The sequence below is a fragment of the Melanotaenia boesemani genome, chromosome 15 (assembly GCF_017639745.1).
Source record: "Melanotaenia boesemani isolate fMelBoe1 chromosome 15, fMelBoe1.pri, whole genome shotgun sequence".
Taxonomy (NCBI): Eukaryota; Metazoa; Chordata; class Actinopteri; order Atheriniformes; family Melanotaeniidae; genus Melanotaenia; species Melanotaenia boesemani.
Window position 1 is genome coordinate 7,149,186 of NC_055696.1, and position 18,269 is coordinate 7,167,454.

Consider the following 18,269-nt stretch of genomic DNA (forward strand, 5'->3'; position numbering starts at 1 on the left):
GCCCAGGCCCAGGCTGGCTTGCCTGTATAAATAAGAAACAGAAAATAATGCTTATGCTTATGAAGTTTGTATTTCAGGACTATAGCAAAAGTCCTTATGGTTCATATGCATCAGTTCAATACCAGCACCAGTCAAAAAGAATGATAACTTTTGTTTCTAATTAAATGGCTTACAGTGCCAGTAAAAAGTTTGGGAAAATATCAGTTTAAAATGGATCGATAGGTTGGTCCAAACTTATAACTGGTACTGTAGGCACAAGTACTGTATTTTTATTAAAAAGAAAGCCGCCATTTACTCTTAGTCTCACCTAAGGAAACTAAATGTCTAATAACACCCTTGGCCATGGAAGCTGCTTTTACTTTATCCCCAATCAAGCTGATTCAGCCTACACTTAAGGTTTGTGTGGAGAAACTGCCCATGACTGCAAATATCTGGACCGGAAAGAGTGTCTTTAATTAAAATGTATCCAAATGCAAATTAACTTTTTTTATATATGGGAACCTTACTAATAAGCCCAGTAAAAAAAAAATAACTATTGACCCAAAACTAAATAAATAAGTTGATAACAGTGAGTGGCATATCCATAACCACTGGAAATACAGAATTAACCTGCTTGCAGTAATCTTCATGACTTTACCAATATAATCTGAAAAATGACCTGTGGTTTTGTATTGATGCAGTATAATCCACTTTGTGTCAAACAAAGCATCTTACACAAGCTAGAAAGCAAGTGAAGCCCACTTTAGTTTGTGTAAAAAGTTTTTCCTTGGTAGTTGAGCTTGAAAGAAACATTGTTGTGCTGTATTTCTCCCAAGACCTGTAAAAATCCCCCTCAACTGTGCATCACAGCAGCCACTGGGCATTATTTTAAATAAAAAATTGTGGGGAAAAAGTCTGCTTTGTCAGCAACTGTGTCTGGTCCAATATTTCACGGACTGCTGTGTGACTGCTGTGCAGATTTCATTGTGATGTTTATTCTGTTATTTTTACTTATTCTCACTTTTCTTGAAAATGTGGAATGAGACTTAAGATACCCCACCCCACACACACACACACACACACACACACATATATATATATATATATATATATATAGTTGTTTTGTGTGCCATCATTTAGTCATTTCTCTCAGCAAGGGAATTTTCTTATGTCCACTGCACAATTGCTAAGCTTATCAGCATAGTCTTAATCTGAGATATGTTTATCATAGTTTACTAAATCGTTTTTTTTGTTTGTTTGTTTGTTTGTTTGTTTTTCTTCTCTTGTTTTGCATATGTAACTTGTGAATTCATAATGAACATCATTTGTCCTTGCAGGCCTGCACACCCCTTGAATAGCCTCACTTTTTTATGTGTTCAGTGGCAGGTGGGTTGTGCCCCTCAACAAAGCATGTGCGCACAGGAGTGCTGTCCGATTGTAAGGGTGTTAGTTAATGGTTTCTAAATTGGGAATCAGCCGGGTTTTGGACGGTGAATTTAATGCATCGGCGTATCCCGGTGGTTGCCTAGTAACGCGCTGGCAGTGGGCGCCGTAGAGAGATCTCTATGGTGGGCGCTCCATTAAAACCGTTGGCGCTCCTGACCTTGGCGTCGTGAATGCGCAAAGCACACAGACTGTGCGAAGCAGCAGATAAGAGCGAAGATCTGTATGATACCGAAAGCAGGGAAATATTCCACACACATCCCTTTGTCTTATAGCGCGACTGGCGGGCATGGTATGGAGGAAATCTCGAGATGGAGCGCGTTTCAGTTTCAGTAAAAGCAGGTGAGTTAACCTAATGATTCTATCTTTTTTTTTTTTTTTTTTTTTTTTTTTTCCTGTGGGACGGATCTCTGTCCAGATTGATCACTGACATCTGGCTTAATTATTTCACCTAGAGAGATCGCCAAACGACAGTGGAGCATCTCTTTGCTCGACATTTTTCCATGTTATCCACCGTCCTAGACCTAGATTAAACAAGCTTCCCAGTCACAACGTGAGGTAGTGCACACACTACAGCAGTTTGTCTATGCTACGTGGGCTGTGGCTTGGTTTTCCCTGTGGGTCTGGATCCTTGCATTAATTTATGAAGCTGTGATCATTATGTTGAGTGCTTCCAACATTTTCGCAGGAAGATTTTTTTTTTCTCTGCCCCTCTTTACTCTTTACTACCTGCAAAATTGGGAGGGAGATTTGGGAAATCCACTAAAACGTGAATGATCCATACCAGTCGAATTACAAGGGCATTGGGAGCCCAGTGCTGTTGTCTGAAATACTAGGCTCCTTCTCAGTTGCTTTCATGTCAAGGGCCCCCCAGGCTACCAGGACCTAATCGATAAGATGTCCCACAGATTTTTATTAGCGCTAAATTGGTGCTGAATTGTGTGCCTGTCAATGCCGTAGGTGTATAGATAGTATTGGTAGGAGTGAAACATGATTATAGCAATCATTCTAATAGGTCTGTAACTGGGATCTAGTCAGTCAAATAGGAATTCAAGTATTGTGGTCAGTGCCGTGGTATTCTCACCCGAATCACCACTGGGTTGCGTAAAACATCTGGCTGCTGCAAAATATTCAAGTAAAGTAAAATGTATGGTTGTAAAACATTAGGATTTTTTGACATATCAATTGTTGAGTTCTGGGCATGTTGCCAGTCTAAATTGCCCAATAACTTGCAGTGTTTCAAACCTGACTGAGTGATGGTTTGCTTTTATGTCATGGACCATTTGGTGTAAGCTGTAAAGCTTTTATCCTCGTCTGTCTCCATATACAACAGAAGAGGCTGGAAAAGGGAGTATCCAGCTGCTTCGGCCGTCTGTAGAGATGTCAGTAAAATAGTTTTATATATATATATCTATTAGGCATTGCTCTGAAAAAAATGGTTAGTTTTGAGGTTAGAGGTTTAGAGCTAGAGTTAGTTATAGGTTTAATTTGATATCAGACTGAAAAACACACACTGACTTAGTGTAATGCTAATTTAAAAGGAAATGCTATTCATTTTAAAAGTTCATATTATCCATTTGATTGATTTCACCTTGCTGGATCTATTTTTCATCTTTTCTTTTTTTTCCTCTTAGAAATACCATGTTCTTTTTTAGCACTGAAGACAACTAACCACTATGACTGGAAACAGACTCACTAAACATCCTGCTAATTTCACAAATAATTATTTCATAGCAGGTTTAATTAAGAAAGACATTCTTCCACCTGCAAATGACTCCAAAAGATTTATTACATGTCATTTTCAAATAATCAGTTGTGCCCCTATCTATAGAGAAAGAAAATCAGAGTCCCCATCATTGCTTTGTTAATATCTTGAAAGCTGTACATCATTGTCATATCATAGATTGGTGATAGAACAAGTCTTGTCCTTTTTTTTGTCCCTAGGGAACGTTCATAACTGTTAATTAATACAGACAATGCTGCCCTGGAGCAGACAAGTCCAATATTTCTCACATGAACCTCGGTGATAGTGTGAGACTGAAATATATCTGATTTGTTTCATAGCCTGGAAACAGGCAAACCGTAACAACATTCATATTAGCTGATACACTGCACCTGTGAAGGAGAAACAGAGCAAGCTTTATTTGTGTTTGCATTCCCACCAGTGCAAACAAAATGTTGTAGTGACTGTGAAAAGCCAAAAGCATGTCAACGGTTAATTAGTTCATAACATTAGTCAGAAGGAATCGCCCCCTGTCTTAATAGACAGGGTCTTTAAATTAAAAATGGAGCTATGTAGCTGCAGCCTATGACAAAGCTCAGGACCATAAACATCAATACATCTGATTGATTAACAAGCTTGTTTTTGCTTTGCACACTGATGAGCAAGTGAGAAGACAAGATGCATTTTGGCTCACAAAGGGAAAGGACATCATAGTTCCCCATGTTATCAAGGGGTTTCCATTTTTCGCTTATTTTCCTCCTTGTTTGAAACATACAGGCTACAGCTTTGCACGTGTGATGCAGTAACTATTCTAACAGTAAGTGTTCTCCTTCCTGAGATGCATGCAGCAGACTACTCTTGTCATTGCATGAATATAAACCTGGGAACTCTATTTGGATTTGAAAAACATTACCTGCATGTGTTGGATTAAAAGAAAAGATTAGATTTGCTTCTTTGAAATGACAAACATAAAAGTGAGTGAAAGTTTCACTTGGGGACTGTTTTGCAGATTTGTAGTTAAGGAGTATTTCTAAACACTGTAAACAATAAAGTGCTTAGAAATAGATAAAGAACATTCGATTCAAACCTCAGTAAAATCTCTCATCTTTGACTTCACATTACAAATCATTTATGTTTAATAAAATAACATAAAGGAGCATTTTTTTCTCTGATATTTAACTCAGGTTGGCTCTTGCTACCTATAAGGGTTCCTCAACTCTCTCAACTAGCCTGATTTAACTGCTGTAAGTGGAGGGTTTTGGTGCTTGTATGGTCCCATCAGGCATGTTTATTCTGGGAACGTGCAACACTTCCATTATGCATCTTCATGTCAGAAACTGACAGCATTGCTTAGACGCACTGTAAGACAAAAAGATGCAAATAATCTATTCTGGATGCAGCGATTTTGAAATGAAAAACTAAAACATAAACAGGTCAGAGACTTTTATTCCCAGAGAGTATGTCTTTTTAATCTTGCAAATTAAAGATTTGTCTTTCTTAATTTGCTGTTCACTTTGTTGCTTTTAAAAGGAAAAAAGGGAAAGCAATGCTCAAGATAACAACATTTATATTGAGATATTTTTGCTTCGCTACAGCAGATGGGCTTTTCCCATTCCTCCTCAGCAGATGCATAAAAATAAGTATTCAATCATTTATGCCTCAACTGCTTAAATGTACCCATTTGAGGTTATAAGCAAGCTTAAATAATATGTCTAGAGTTTTGGGTACTGACACGACGAGAGTCAATCACAGCCAATTGTGATTGTTTTCATCCATTTCCAAAAAGAGTCATGATTCTAAAATATATAATCAAAGCATAATGCAATGATTCGCAAATTATTTAACATCTATGTTTAAGTCAAAAAGCCCAAAGAAAGCATATGAAATGTTGAAAGTGTGTGATTATGTGTTTTTAAATAGACATGCTTGCTTTTAATTACTTAAAGCAGGTTTGACAGATACTTGCTTATCACCTCCTCTTTTACCAACACAGTAATTGTTTTGGAACTGAGAAGTTCAGTTAATGTAGCTTTGAATGTAAAATATCTTCCCATTACTGTTTGATATAGGATTTCAGCTGCCCAGCAGTTCAGAGCCTCATTTTCCAATATTTTCTCTTTATAATAAACCAAATGTTTTTTATATGGTGAAAGGTCTAGACCACAGGTAGGCAAATTGGGCTATTTTACTTCAGAGTCATGTTGTTGTAATTTGTGCACAGTGTGCGTTGGTATTGTCTGTCTGAAATAAATAAGGCTTTTCCTGAGAAAGATCCCATAGATGGTCATAACCTTTGCATATTGTTCAGCTTTAATGGTGCCTTATGAGACGTGCAGCTATCCCATGAGCACTGGTGCAGCCCATTACTACCTTAGTAGCCGGCTTTTGTATGTGGCACTGATAAAATGCTGATGGTCTTTCTCCTGTTTATCTCAAAGGACACAAAGTCCTTGATTTACTAAGTTTTCTGAATTTTATTTGACCATAGGATAATTGTCGTCTTCATTTAAGAGACCATTTTAAGCGAGCTTGTGTCCAGACCAGGCAACATGTTTTCTGGATTTTGTTCACTTTAGTTTTCTTCTTCGTATCGTTAAAAGTTTTAACCCTTTTTTTTTTTTTTAAACAAAACAGCAAAAAGGTGTTTTATGATGGCTTTTAGAAATGTTTCAGAGAATCACGTCTTTGATGCACATCTACATGAAGGTTAGATGAACATTCGATCTGAGTTGAGGTTTTATCCATGGATTACAGAGATTTCTTCCAGTTGTCTAAATCCTTTAATATTATGATGTCTGGTTTTGTAGATGATGAAATATCCAGATACTTTCAATTTTACATTGATGGATTTAATTCTTACATTGCTCATTCATAATCCTGTAAACACCATTTTAGAGTAAAATGTTGGTATTAAAATTAAAATATTTTGAATCTCTAATCTTTTTATCATTTTTAATTTTGAATTCAATATTTGATAATCAAATGTTTTCATTTTCTTAATGGTCTGGATTTTTTTCTTTTCTGCTTTTTTTACAGATTTATATACACTGCAATGAAAAGAGGAAGTGGAGGTGATCCATACTTGGCTGACGTGTATCTGGATTTAATAATTGTTGGATATAAAGGTGCAGTGAGTGATGTCTGTTTCACAGGGTTAGTGCAAAGGGACTAAACAGACTCTTAATTGTGCATTTGTGTTGTGCAAGGGCACTATCTTGTCCAGACCATGTGGCTGGCAACATTTAGAGGCCATCTGTTGCCTGCACACCTGCTACATCAGCAAGGGACTGCAACCATCACCCACTGTGTTCTTCTTTGGTGGATATTATGTTCCTGCTGGTCATTGACCAAAGCAACAAGCCAGAAATTCTACCCAACTGTGACCACCCAGTTTGGGAAACTGCGAGGCCTCAGGGTTCCTGTGCCCAGTGAAGTCCTCAGGCCAGTTGATCAGTACCTCGGTATCCCCTATGCTGCCCCGCCTGTGGGTGAGAAGCGCTTCATGCCCCCCGAGCAGCCTTCCTCTTGGTCAGGTATCAAGAATGCTACCCACTTCATGCCCGTGTGCCCTCAGAATATCCACAGTACGGTGCCGGAAATCATGATGCCCATATGGTTCACCTATAACCTGGACACGGTAGCCACATACATCCAGAATCAGAGTGAGGACTGTTTGTATTTAAACATCTATGCCCCGACAGAAGAAGGTGAGTTGGTATGGTAAAATGGACAGGACTGACTTTCCATGCTCATTGCTCACTGTTGCTGCAGCTCTCATTGTTCTGTGATCATCATGAACTCTGTCTTTGACCAATGTTCATGCCACTGCTGCCACCAAAGGCTAATTTACCATTCAAAATAATCAATGTCATCATTTTCTGACACCTTTCTAACATACTTTTAAGAAGAAACTTTTCTGGTTGCTGGTATCTGTTGTTGAATGTTGATGAAGCTTAAACGTGATATGTGAAGCTTAGATACACATGGAGCTGCAAAGACAAACATTAATGAGGTATGTGCTTGTTTAACAACTAACAGACATCAAGTGAATTATTGAGATTAGGTGTTATTGAAGCATAGGTCCAGTAAAACAAAGCAGTCATTTTTAGCTTTTGAAGTAATACGTGCGGTATGTTTCCTATCAGAGCATCAAAAGTAATTGTAAGGATAGCTTTGAAGAAAGCTAGCAATGTTAGATTTCCATTTTTTTGGCTTAAATTTTCTTTGTATTACTGAATCACTGCTTTGTTCAGATAGTGTGTCTGTTGGGGGCCAATTAGCGAGGTACTGGAGTCAACTGTCTATCACATGCTCAAGCCTCTCCTATTTTTGAACTGTGAAATGAACCAACAAGGGAACATTTTATGTCTGCTGTGAATCTGTAGATTAGCAAAATACTGTATGGGCTCTTAATCTAGCAATGACTAACAGATTTTCCTAATTCAGGTTACTTCAAGACTTGCAATTAAACATGTAAGAGCGTATCGCTTCCCTAACAATCGTTCAATACAATACAATACATTCAGCATTCAGAGTATAACTGTGTCCTGCTTGTGTATGTAACACATCGTTCTTTGAGACTGTTTTTTTTTTCTTTGGTAGCATAGCAACAACAGATAAACAGTCTGCCTGAGAGGTAGATGTCCAAAATGGTGCGCCCACATTTTATAAAGCACCTCGCTTGAGTACTGCCTTTAGGCCTCCTCACCTAGCACATAAAAAAGTTAATGAAATTTCACTTTTACATATTTATTTAAGAGGCATTAAAATGACCCTTTTGTTCTTCTTTTTTTGTTTATTTAAAATGCACCTCAGGCATTTTGTGTCTTAATTATGTTTGCTGACATTCAGGTGTTTTCATTTCCACTTATCTCCAGCAGTCTTTTACCAAATTTAAGAATATGTTTCTTAAATTTGCACTATTTACTCTTATCTTTAGTGGAGTCTTCAGAGTTCATTAATTATTCATTAATAAACAATATAACTTTTTTTTGTTAGTAACCTGCAATGTTTTGCCTACAGGAGAGAAAACAGAGATATAATGAACCATGAAAAGGCATTTTTCGAATCATAGTTCAGATGTGTTTCAGTTTTAATTTAAAAATTAACAGTATTAAAATTGTTCAAAAAAAAAAAATTAACAGTATTAACTTATTTAAAACACTATTGTACACATTTGTAATTTCCATCTAGTCAAAATTGTGTCATATATTTCCAAAGATTCTACATTTGTTCATTCACTTTTTAAAAGAAAGATTTGGATCTCTTCTCCTCTAACTCTCCCAGCTTAATTAGGCTGTATATTAAGAAAGAGGCACCAGCAAATCTACCACACTTTTTTGAATCCTGTACTTCTTTTTTTCCCATATGTGAACCCCAGGGAGCCAACACAAGAAAAAGGGGGCGGCTTTCTCACATGCTGAGACTCATATATCTGAAGGTATTTTTTAAAGAGCTCAAAGTCTTGATGCATGGATTCTTTCGGTCTCATGAAGTTGTTTCAATCCTCAGTTGTTGTTTTTTTTTTTTGTTTTTTGCTTAATCAAGGACCAGTGGGGCTCTTTTAATTGGAGTGAAACCATAAAAGAGAAAATTGTTGTTATCTGATTAATAATTGCTCAAGTTTGCTGTTAGTGCATCTCAGGTCCTCAAGTGCTACATCTCTATAGCAACGCTCATTGATACAGAGATTGCATTATCTACTCACCTGTCTTTAAGTTACTTTACTTAGGCAGTTATTAATGAAGGCATTAAATCAGCCCCAAACCATGAGTTATAGATTTTTTACTATTTCTATTTTACCTCACATTAACAGATAGCAAGCGTTCAGTTTAGTATGATAGTTTTCGATTCAAATCTATACTAAATAGGTCCAACATTGTTTATGCTTGTGGATGCATAATATTCACTGAATTTTTTTCTTGCTCTATCTAATCCAGAGAACTTTGTAGTGTAGAGCACAACTATGCTTGGCCCAACATTTCTACACACCATAAAAACTGCTGATTATTTTCATAACCCTTGTCAGAGAGTATTTACCATGCATTTTCTGATTGTCATTACAGCTTTCAAACCACGGGCCAACCACCCTGGCTTGCTTCTAAACACATTTTCTAAGCAGCCTTCTCTCATACCTCATATTAAGCAGCTGGGATATAAAGTTTATGCAAGCGTACTCTATTAATCCTTTCCAGCTTTTTGTTCAGCATGTGCATGTGTGTTAATGTTGCAGATATAAGGGACTCGGAAGCAAGACCTGTGATGGTTTACATCCACGGAGGCTCATACATGGAGGGCACCGGTAACATGATGGATGGCAGCATTTTGGCCAGCTACGGGAACGTTGTTGTCGTCACGCTCAACTACAGAATTGGAATATTGGGTATGGCACTGTCTGTGTAATAACTTTTATTGGTATATATTAGAGGGTTTTTAGCCCCGTTTAATTTGAGAGAATAAACCACTTCCACTTCTGTGCTGTAGAAAGTGGAAGAGGAAATGACAAAAAGGGGAAATGAAAAGGATGAGAGAATCCAGCTAAGAGAGATCTTGGTAAGATGGACATATCTTGGTAACATGGCATCGCTTTATGTGATGCCTTTGGATGAAAATGCAATGCAAATTCTTATCAAGCCTTGTCCTTGTTGCACAACATCTCTTTTATACCCAGTTCATCATCTTTTAGATGTATTTATCTAATCTGTAGAAGATTATCAGCATTCACCATTCTTGAAAGTAAAGTGATTTAAATACAGCACAGAAGGCTGCCGCATTCACAAGGTCAAGAGTTTTTTGTTTACACTGTTTAACATTCAAAACAGTATGGCGTTTAGATGAGAGTAGACAGGAGAATAAGTAATAGGATGAATTGTAGGACCCCCAATGACCTCTGCATACTGTTAAGATATTCATTTGAAGAAATTTATTTGTGCTTGTTCAATGGTATAAACTTAGTGTTCTGAGACAAGTGTTCAGATTTGATGAGTCGAGTCTTGGTTGCTTCCCATGGGGAGCCAATGCTTGGGGACTTTTACAAGGGGTTGACTAAAGTAGTAAAATGTGTGTGAAATAGTAAAGGCATATTTACACCTAAGGGGTAATGGTGTCAGTTCACTCAGAACACCTGCTGGTCCACAGCTAAACATCAAAGCTAGGACGTGTGCTGTAGAGCTTCCATTTACCTCTGGCTCTGTTGTCTCTTTGTACACAATAGGCTTCCTCAGTACTGGTGACCAAGCAGCAAAAGGGAACTATGGCCTCCTAGATCAGATACAAGCTCTACGCTGGATAAGTAAAAACATAGGTTACTTTGGAGGAGACCCAGGTCGCATCACGGTCTTTGGATCTGGGATCGGTGCTTCCTGCGTCAGTTTACTAACACTGTCGCACCACTCAGAGGGTAAGAATATACAAGCTTTTTTGTTTAGTTAGCTCAGTGTAAATGTGATGTCACCTTTGAGTGAACCCGAGATGCGATTTTGTTTACTTAAACTGATTTTTATTTTTTGTATTTATGATGGTAGGATTTTATTCATTGTTTAAAGTGTAGCTCCACATAATCTGGCAGGAAGATAAAGTGTTATGATACGGGGCAGGGTAAAGGGGGTAGTTGTTAAGTCAGTGATTGTTTTTGTTCCTCTCTACTCAATCTAATCAGACTAAAAGCTCTGCCTCTTTAAATGTAAAGCTCTTAAAGAAGCCTGCTGACATTATAAAGTTCTCAGCATGTCATCAGGTGAACCTGTCAGTTGTTTTGTTTGGTTTTTGTTTGTTTTTTTAGCACGCCAACTGATGCATCTTTCAGTTTCTCTGCATCACATTTGTTTACCCTTATTTACTGACCCCCAATGTTTAAAATGAACAAATATTCCCAGTTATTTTAATGTAATGGTTGGATTTCTTTGCAAAAACTTCAATGAAAACCTCGTTGAAATGAGGATGGGGAGGAATTGCAAAAAATGTCCAATTTTTTTTATATACATATATTTTCTGGAGGAAAAAAAGGTGCTTCTCTTTTTTTCTGTTGTACTATAATAAAAAATTATGCATTTTAGGTCAAATTCTTCCACTTTTATGGCTTCAACAGCAAATTTATATTTTTGAATAAGTATAATAAATAAATAAATCAGCTTTAATACTACGAAACTACCTATTTATAGAATTCCCTGAATAGTTGTTAACATTTTAAAGAAATCCCCTCAAAACCCTCCCAAAAGCTCCTTCCAAGGCAAGGTGTGTGTTTAACTATGGGTGGCCCACTGGGAATTGAGCCTCCTATCTTTGCTCTGCTATTCCTCTGCTTCTCACATTGATGCTGGACAAAATCACAAGAAGGGCAGAAATTTTGTTTTCATTCATGCCCAGGAGGCTGCGGCAGCTGTCCTTTGTAAGCTTTGTATTGAATGTCCTCACTCGGCTACCGCAAATGCACAAAGACCTCCAGCTGTCTTTGAAGTAGACAAGTTAGCTACTGCCCTAAAAATTTTGAATAAAAAGCAGTAAAAGAGGGTGAAAGATACACAGTTGCTGCAGTATTTCGTCCCATGACCATTGTATCTTCACCTCAAGATAGTATTTTTTTTATTTTATTTATTATTTTTGTGTCTAATGTCATCTCATGTTTAGATTGTAGATACAAAAAAACCTCTCGAGACCCAGAGGAGATGCACTGCATGTAAACAACTCAATAGAGCAGCTTGTTTACTGTACCAACATTGAAGGATCAGGGTTACTGCATATTCAGCTCTCTGCTATCGTTGACATCAGCAGTCTGTGTAAACTACACAGCTTGTTAGATACACTGTTTTAACGATTCCTCAATTACAGTGGGTTTGTGAATAAATAGTGATGGAAAATGTAGACGTCTCCTCATTGAAACAGTGCTGCAAATTGACCATTAGTTTGACATGCCCTCACTGTGATTTGCAAAGTGAAGACACCACATGAAAAAATAAGAGGATCAACAGAGATTTTTGGAATTTTTTATTATTGCCTTAACAACCAAAGACGTAAAAGTTAATTTCCTCAACCTATAGCTCTGGTCTCATCATTTCTTTTTGCTACTTTATTCTCCTAACCAGTAATCACAAACATCACACTTTGTTTGCTTTTATATTGTTTACTTTTGAGCTGCAACAAAACTTGGATTCAGTTGTAAGAAGCATAATGTAAAGGGTTTGTCAGAATTTATGAAGTTATTTTTTCTAAATTCTGTTTTCCAAGGCCTGTTCCACAGAGCCATCATCCAAAGTGGCTCAGCTCTATCAAGCTGGGCTGTCAACTACCAGCCAGTCAAATACACTCGCATGCTTGCTGAGAGGGTTGGCTGCAACGTGTTGGACACGGTGGACATGGTGTCATGCCTGCAGAAGAAAAGCGCTAAGGAACTTGTAGAGCAAGACATTCAGGCCGCTCGCTACCGTGTGGCTTTCGGCCCCGTTATTGACGGAGACGTCATCCCAGATGACCCGGAGATCCTGATGGAGCAGGGCGAGTTCCTTAACTATGACATAATGCTGGGTGTAAATCAGGGTGAAGGACTGCGCTTTGTGGAGAACGTGATGGACCTGGAGGACGGTGTGTCAGGCAGCGACTTTGACTTTGCTGTGTCAGACTTTGTGGATAGTTTGTATGGGTACCCAGAGGGGAAGGACACCCTGAGGGAGACAATTAAATTTATGTACACAGACTGGGCTGACAAGGATAACTCAGAGACCAGGAGGAAGACCCTGGTTGCCCTCTTTACTGACCACCAATGGGTGGAGCCATCAGTGGTAACGGCTGACCTGCATGCCCGCTACGGTTCACCCACATATTTCTACGCCTTCTATCACCACTGCCAGAGCCTTATGAAGCCCGTGTGGTCAGACTCAGCGCATGGAGATGAGGTGCCTTACGTATTTGGCATCCCCATGGTGGGCCCAACAGACCTGTTCCCCTGTAACTTCTCCAGGAATGACATCATGCTCAGTGCTGTGGTTATGACATACTGGACCAACTTCGCAAAGAGTGGGTGAGTAACAGGACGTTTAGCAACTAACAATGTACACAAATGTGATTTATTTACTCACTGTAACAGTGTGAACGATTCTCATCCAAAATCTAATTTCATATTCTTGTCTCGGCTTAGAAATGGCTGCAGTCTTGAATTCAGCCTTAAGTAGGGCCTCCTAATTAAGTGCAGCCTGAACTCCAGCTTCCTCGTCTGTCAGATTCATCTAATTTTTCCCTTTCTTAGTGCGCAGAACCTCCCACGTATAAAATTGGGCTTCAGTCTTTATTGATTTATGTGAATTAATTTAAATCTAAAAACTGTACCACTGTTCTGTTGGTTAGGTTGCTTTCAATGCTCTTATGTATTTGAACTTATATATGTAAAAAACCTTTTTTTTAGACTTAGTGAGCTTACGTATTTCACTGGATGCATTATGCCAAATGCTAAAACAAAGTCAGTGTGCAGTTAATTAGTAGTAGTATATGATATACACTTCAACTAGTAAAGACTGTGTACTTTTAAAATCTTTAGCAGGTTTAGGTCTCTGTGAAATATTTTCTAATGGACATAACAAAGTTGAATCACTTTGGGCAGACTTCCTAAGGGTGATGGATCCTAAAATTTAAAGCTCAGTCCACATTCAGTTTTAAAGTAGTACCTCAGTGTTAAACAATGTTAGTTACAGAAAAAGGAAGTTTATAAACCAAAGCCAACATTACTGAGATCTGTGACTTGGAATAAGAGAAAGTCGGAGTGTCAGCACAGAAATAAACCGGTGACAAATTCAAAGACAAACCAGCCAAAAAGCTACTAAATAAGTTACCCTGCACTTTGGCTTTGAATCTGCTGTCTTTGGATGTCAACTGGAGGGAGGGGTGCATCGTTCTTCCAAAAGATTTTCCCTCATTTGGTATGGTGATGATGTTGGTGCTGAGCAGTGTCCAACATGCCATGCCAACCCGCTGATTGATTGTTGGGTCAATTCCCATAAATCGTATGCTTACCAAACCATTCAGTTATCTATTTATTTAGTATGAATGAGGATGAGGCAAACCCAATCAAGACAGTAATGTTTTATCATGTAAAAATTGAGGCAATCACCCTGAGGTTTGTATTGATTTGTGCTGACCCTGCACTACTAACTAAACTAACTAACTAAACCATCACATTCCTCTCAGGATGTCTCAGGATGTTCTTATAATTTGTCACTTGGATGGACATTGTATATGAACTATATGCATGTTTCTCTGTAATACACATATTATGTTGACTTGTATAAAATTTTGTTGAGAGTGTAATAGATTGAAGATCTGAAGCTCTTCTTTTGAAAAAATATTTGCTGTTTTTTGTTGTTGTTGTTGCTAAGAGACACTTAAGCAAGTTCCACTGTGTTAGAGGACTCTGCCAATGTATTGCTGGAGCCCCCCCTCCATAGCGAACAAAAAAATGCAACAAATCTTTAGGAGGTCGACCCCAGCAGAACGCAAAAGCACAGCACAGGTCACTGCTGGCTACTGTTACAGTGTAGGGAATGAAGGAATGCTGAGCCCTTGAGGAGAGATGGGGATATTACATTATGTTGACCCATATTTTTCTCTTGCACTCAAGTTTTTCTGCTTCCTCTTCATTGTTATTTCATGGAGAGCGTTCTGTTTCCTGGCATACGAAACTGCAGCTTTGCATTTGTGCTAACAATATAAATGACATCATTATGGCAAATTTAATGCCTTTGTTCTTTAACAATAATGCACATTATGATACAGAAAAAAAATCAATTTTCTGTTTTTATTCACAATATTATTGTATTTTTTGCTAAAAATTTTCCACAAAGTTTAGTCTTTTATGACCCAACTCTTCTATGATCTGTTTATAGGGACCCAAACAAGCCAGTGCCACAGGACACAAAGTTCATCCACACCAAGGCCAATCGCTTTGAAGAGGTAGCTTGGTCTAAGTATGACCCCTATGATCAACTCTACTTGCACATTGGCCTGAAGCCTCGCATCCGTGACCACTACCGTGCCACCAAAGTGGCCTTCTGGAAACACCTGGTACCCCATCTCTACAACCTCCATGATATGTTCCATTACTCCTCCACCACCACCAAAGTCACCCCTCTAGATCCCACCCAGTCCAACGGCAAGAGGCCCGGCAGCACTGGGCGGCCTCCTGTATCTACTGCTCACAATGATGGTGAAGGCAAAAAAGAGATGGGTCCTCTGATCATGCCAAACCCGCGAGATTACTCCACAGAGCTCAGCGTCACCATTGCCGTAGGAGCTTCGCTGCTTTTTCTCAACGTCTTGGCTTTCGCAGCCTTGTACTACCGCAAGGACAAGCGCAGTCGCCAGGAAACCTGCCAGCAGCCCAGTCCCCAGCGTGAAAGCAAAGGCAACACCGCAGGCCACACCAACACAGTGGATGAGACCCTGTCGTCCCAGCAAAGGAGCCCGTGTGAGGCCCTTCATAATCCTCTTCACGTCTCCCCAAGTTACTCTCTCAGTCAGCGCCGGTCCCCTGATGACATCCCTCTGATGACACCCAACAACATAACCATGATCCCTAACTCCTTAATGGGCCTCTCCAACATGAGTCCATATAGCACCTTCCCTGCTGGCTACAGCTCTGCAGGGCTGCCCAGCACCCACTCAACCACTCGAGTATAGCCTCAAAGGAGGTGGCAATGACAAATGTGACTTATGTGAAAAACGAAATGTAAAGCTGTATTTAGAATGTGTAGGCAAAATAGGATTGAATATGTTTGTTCTGTCTAATCCAAGGTGTCCAACCACCAACATCCTGCCTTTGCTTTCTCATAATAGGAAGTTTAACTGCAGAGTCATTTTATAATAATCATTTTCAAAGGCAGAAAAAAAAAAAGATAAAGTGCATTTCATTTTCCACTTTGGCTTTTTTGGAACTTAACCTTGCAAGAACTTAGTATAATGTTTATACAGTTGGATTTGTATGGGAAGCTTTTTCTTACTCTGTGATATCTATTTTGCTCTCGTGGAAAAAAGTGACAATACAAGTCGTGGTGGACAAAGATGAGTTCTGGAAAAAGCAGAAAAACAGTATTATTATTATTATCAAGCTATTTTATACATATTTCTCATGCCATATTGCTTATTACGGAGAAGTATTTTTACTGTAATTACTTTAAAATGCCTTGTACATCGCTAACATAAGGAATTACTGTGGAGTCATAACAGCAGTGGATGGAAATTTTACTTAAATACTGGTCACACAAGTCCAATTTATCCAAAATGTTTTTATCTGGTAGTGCAAATATAGCACTTGTGTGTGTGGGTTTGTGTGGGTGTGTGACTGCGTGGATGTGCTGAAAACTGATACAAAATGTAAATTAGGCATTGTTTGAAATTAACCATTCAGTTTCACATATGTAGTGTTGTGTAATTTATTGTAGTCTACTTGAGTATCCTTGCTATATTTTGGCTTTATGTGCTCATAATTTTTGCTAAATACACTGTAGAAATATGACTTCTGCTTCACTATAAACAAAAAATGCTTAAAATGTGTTTTCCTAATCTAACTAACTCATGTTTTTGGGCTTGGCTTGTTTGTACAGAATACACTGATATTTTATTTGTTGTTTGTTTATGAACACTGTAAGGTCTTCGGAGAGATGACTGTAATTACATTGTAACTGTATGTATATCAACTCAGTTATTCACACTTAAAATGGAGTTTCATGAACCTTGCAGAACATTGCTCCTTCTTGAAATAGTTTGGACCCTATACAAGTTATATCCAGGGGTCATCTTTAACCGAATGGACATGACGGACATCAAGCTTTGAGATTTTATTCCTTTGAATCTATCATAACATTGTTTAATCTAAATGAGATGGCTATTAAAAGATTTTTGGAACTAAAGTTGAGTCTTGTCAGACACTAGTATTTGATCTCCCACAATATGTTTATTGCATGTAAAGAAGACATGTTCTTAAAACCATGAATGTGTGAAATATAATCCACAATGTGGTGCTCAGGATGAAATTTAAATCTGCTGATTAAGCACTTCCTGTGATGATTAAACTGATGGCAAAAAATGATAAAGTGTTTGGAGATAAAGAAAAGGGCCAGTTTGAAAATATGCAAGGGTGGCATTAGAAAGAAGTGAAATCACTGCACTTCTCCCTGCTTGTTCCTCATCTGTTTGAGGCTGGCGCTTAAATGCTACATAAACCACCAGTAGTATAATACATCTGAATTTCCAACAACTGAACTGTTTTTAGGTGAGTTGGGGAAATGAGACAGCATTTCTGGTTCTGTTGTTTAAATTCTGATCAGAGGTACATTGCCCATGGCAAGTCTAACAACACTGTAGCAGCATCAGCAGAATACTGTAGATAAAAAGAAAATATACAGATATGAGTAAGATGGAGTTAGTTAAGTTCAGGACTGGGGACTGTTTAAACCCTTCCTCACCTTTATTTGTTTAATCAGGGACTTGATGCATCAGTTGTTTGTGTAAAGAGTACACCCAAAACATCATATTAGAATGTGCAGGGTTTTCTAAGCCTGTAACATAGAGTTTATGGAAAAGGCTGTTATGGCAAAGTGGAAAATATTGTCAAAGTTTGTTATAGAAAGACATTTTGAATTGCCTGACCATGATGCTTCCTTAAGCTTAACCAAGTACTTTTAATGCCCAAGCTTATTACGGTTATCAGTGTATCAATAACTGGCTGTAGAGGTTCTAGACCAAGCAGCAGTATGTGACAAATTAGAAATTAAAAAGTGTTGATTTTCCAGCCCATAAAATAAGCTTGTTCAGTTCAGTAGTTTGAGGGATTCATCCCTGCACCTTTCTTTATTCAGTAGCTTATCCTGGCTTATGTTAGCTAATATTGGCTTCCTTTTCAAAGTGGAATATGGTGTAAATGCAATATGCTGCTTGGATGGCAGACTCCACAAGTCAGGCTATCAGACTAGACATAAACCAGCAAGTCATGGATGTTTGTCTCTGAAACGTGTGCCTGGTTGCAGTTCCTACAGGCTTCAAACACAGTCGAGCTGAGTTTGAAATAAAAAAAAAAACTCAATTAATACAAAGCTAAGTTTGTTCCCATGTGCTTATTTGTCTGGCCACTGTTGGCCTGTTTTGT

At 38.4% G+C, this 18,269-nt stretch overlaps 1 protein-coding gene across 3 annotated transcripts; it reads left to right on the top strand.

The window, feature by feature from the left end:
* The first annotated feature begins 1,518 nt into the window (after positions 1-1,518).
* On the top strand, positions 1,519-17,034 carry nlgn3b (neuroligin 3b). Of its 3 annotated transcripts, XM_042009006.1 has the most exons (7): positions 1,519-1,764; positions 6,182-6,852; positions 8,526-8,585; positions 9,378-9,527; positions 10,359-10,544; positions 12,368-13,157; positions 15,013-17,034. In XM_042009006.1, exons 2-7 carry the CDS (start codon positions 6,372-6,374, stop codon positions 15,803-15,805), a joined length of 2,460 nt encoding a protein of 819 aa, XP_041864940.1. In that variant the 5' UTR covers positions 1,519-1,764; positions 6,182-6,371; the 3' UTR covers positions 15,806-17,034. The 3 variants fall into 3 exon arrangements, with proteins under 3 accessions (XP_041864940.1, XP_041864941.1, XP_041864942.1); XM_042009007.1 differs by lacking the exon at positions 8,526-8,585; XM_042009008.1 differs by lacking the exons at positions 1,519-1,764; positions 6,182-6,852 and adding an exon at positions 7,134-7,157.
* Positions 17,035-18,269: the final 1,235 nt, after the last annotated feature.

Bases quoted from the DNA above. Each gene is read 5' to 3' on its own strand.
- nlgn3b (XM_042009006.1), top strand. From the start codon at position 6,372: ATGTGGCTGGCAACATTTAGAGGCCATCTGTTGCCTGCACACCTGCTA. The intron at 6,853-8,525 runs GTGAGTTGGTAT...TGTGAACCCCAG, and splicing joins CTATGCCCCGACAGAAGAAG to GGAGCCAACACAAGAAAAAG. The intron at 8,586-9,377 runs GTATTTTTTAAA...TTAATGTTGCAG, and splicing joins TGAGACTCATATATCTGAAG to ATATAAGGGACTCGGAAGCA.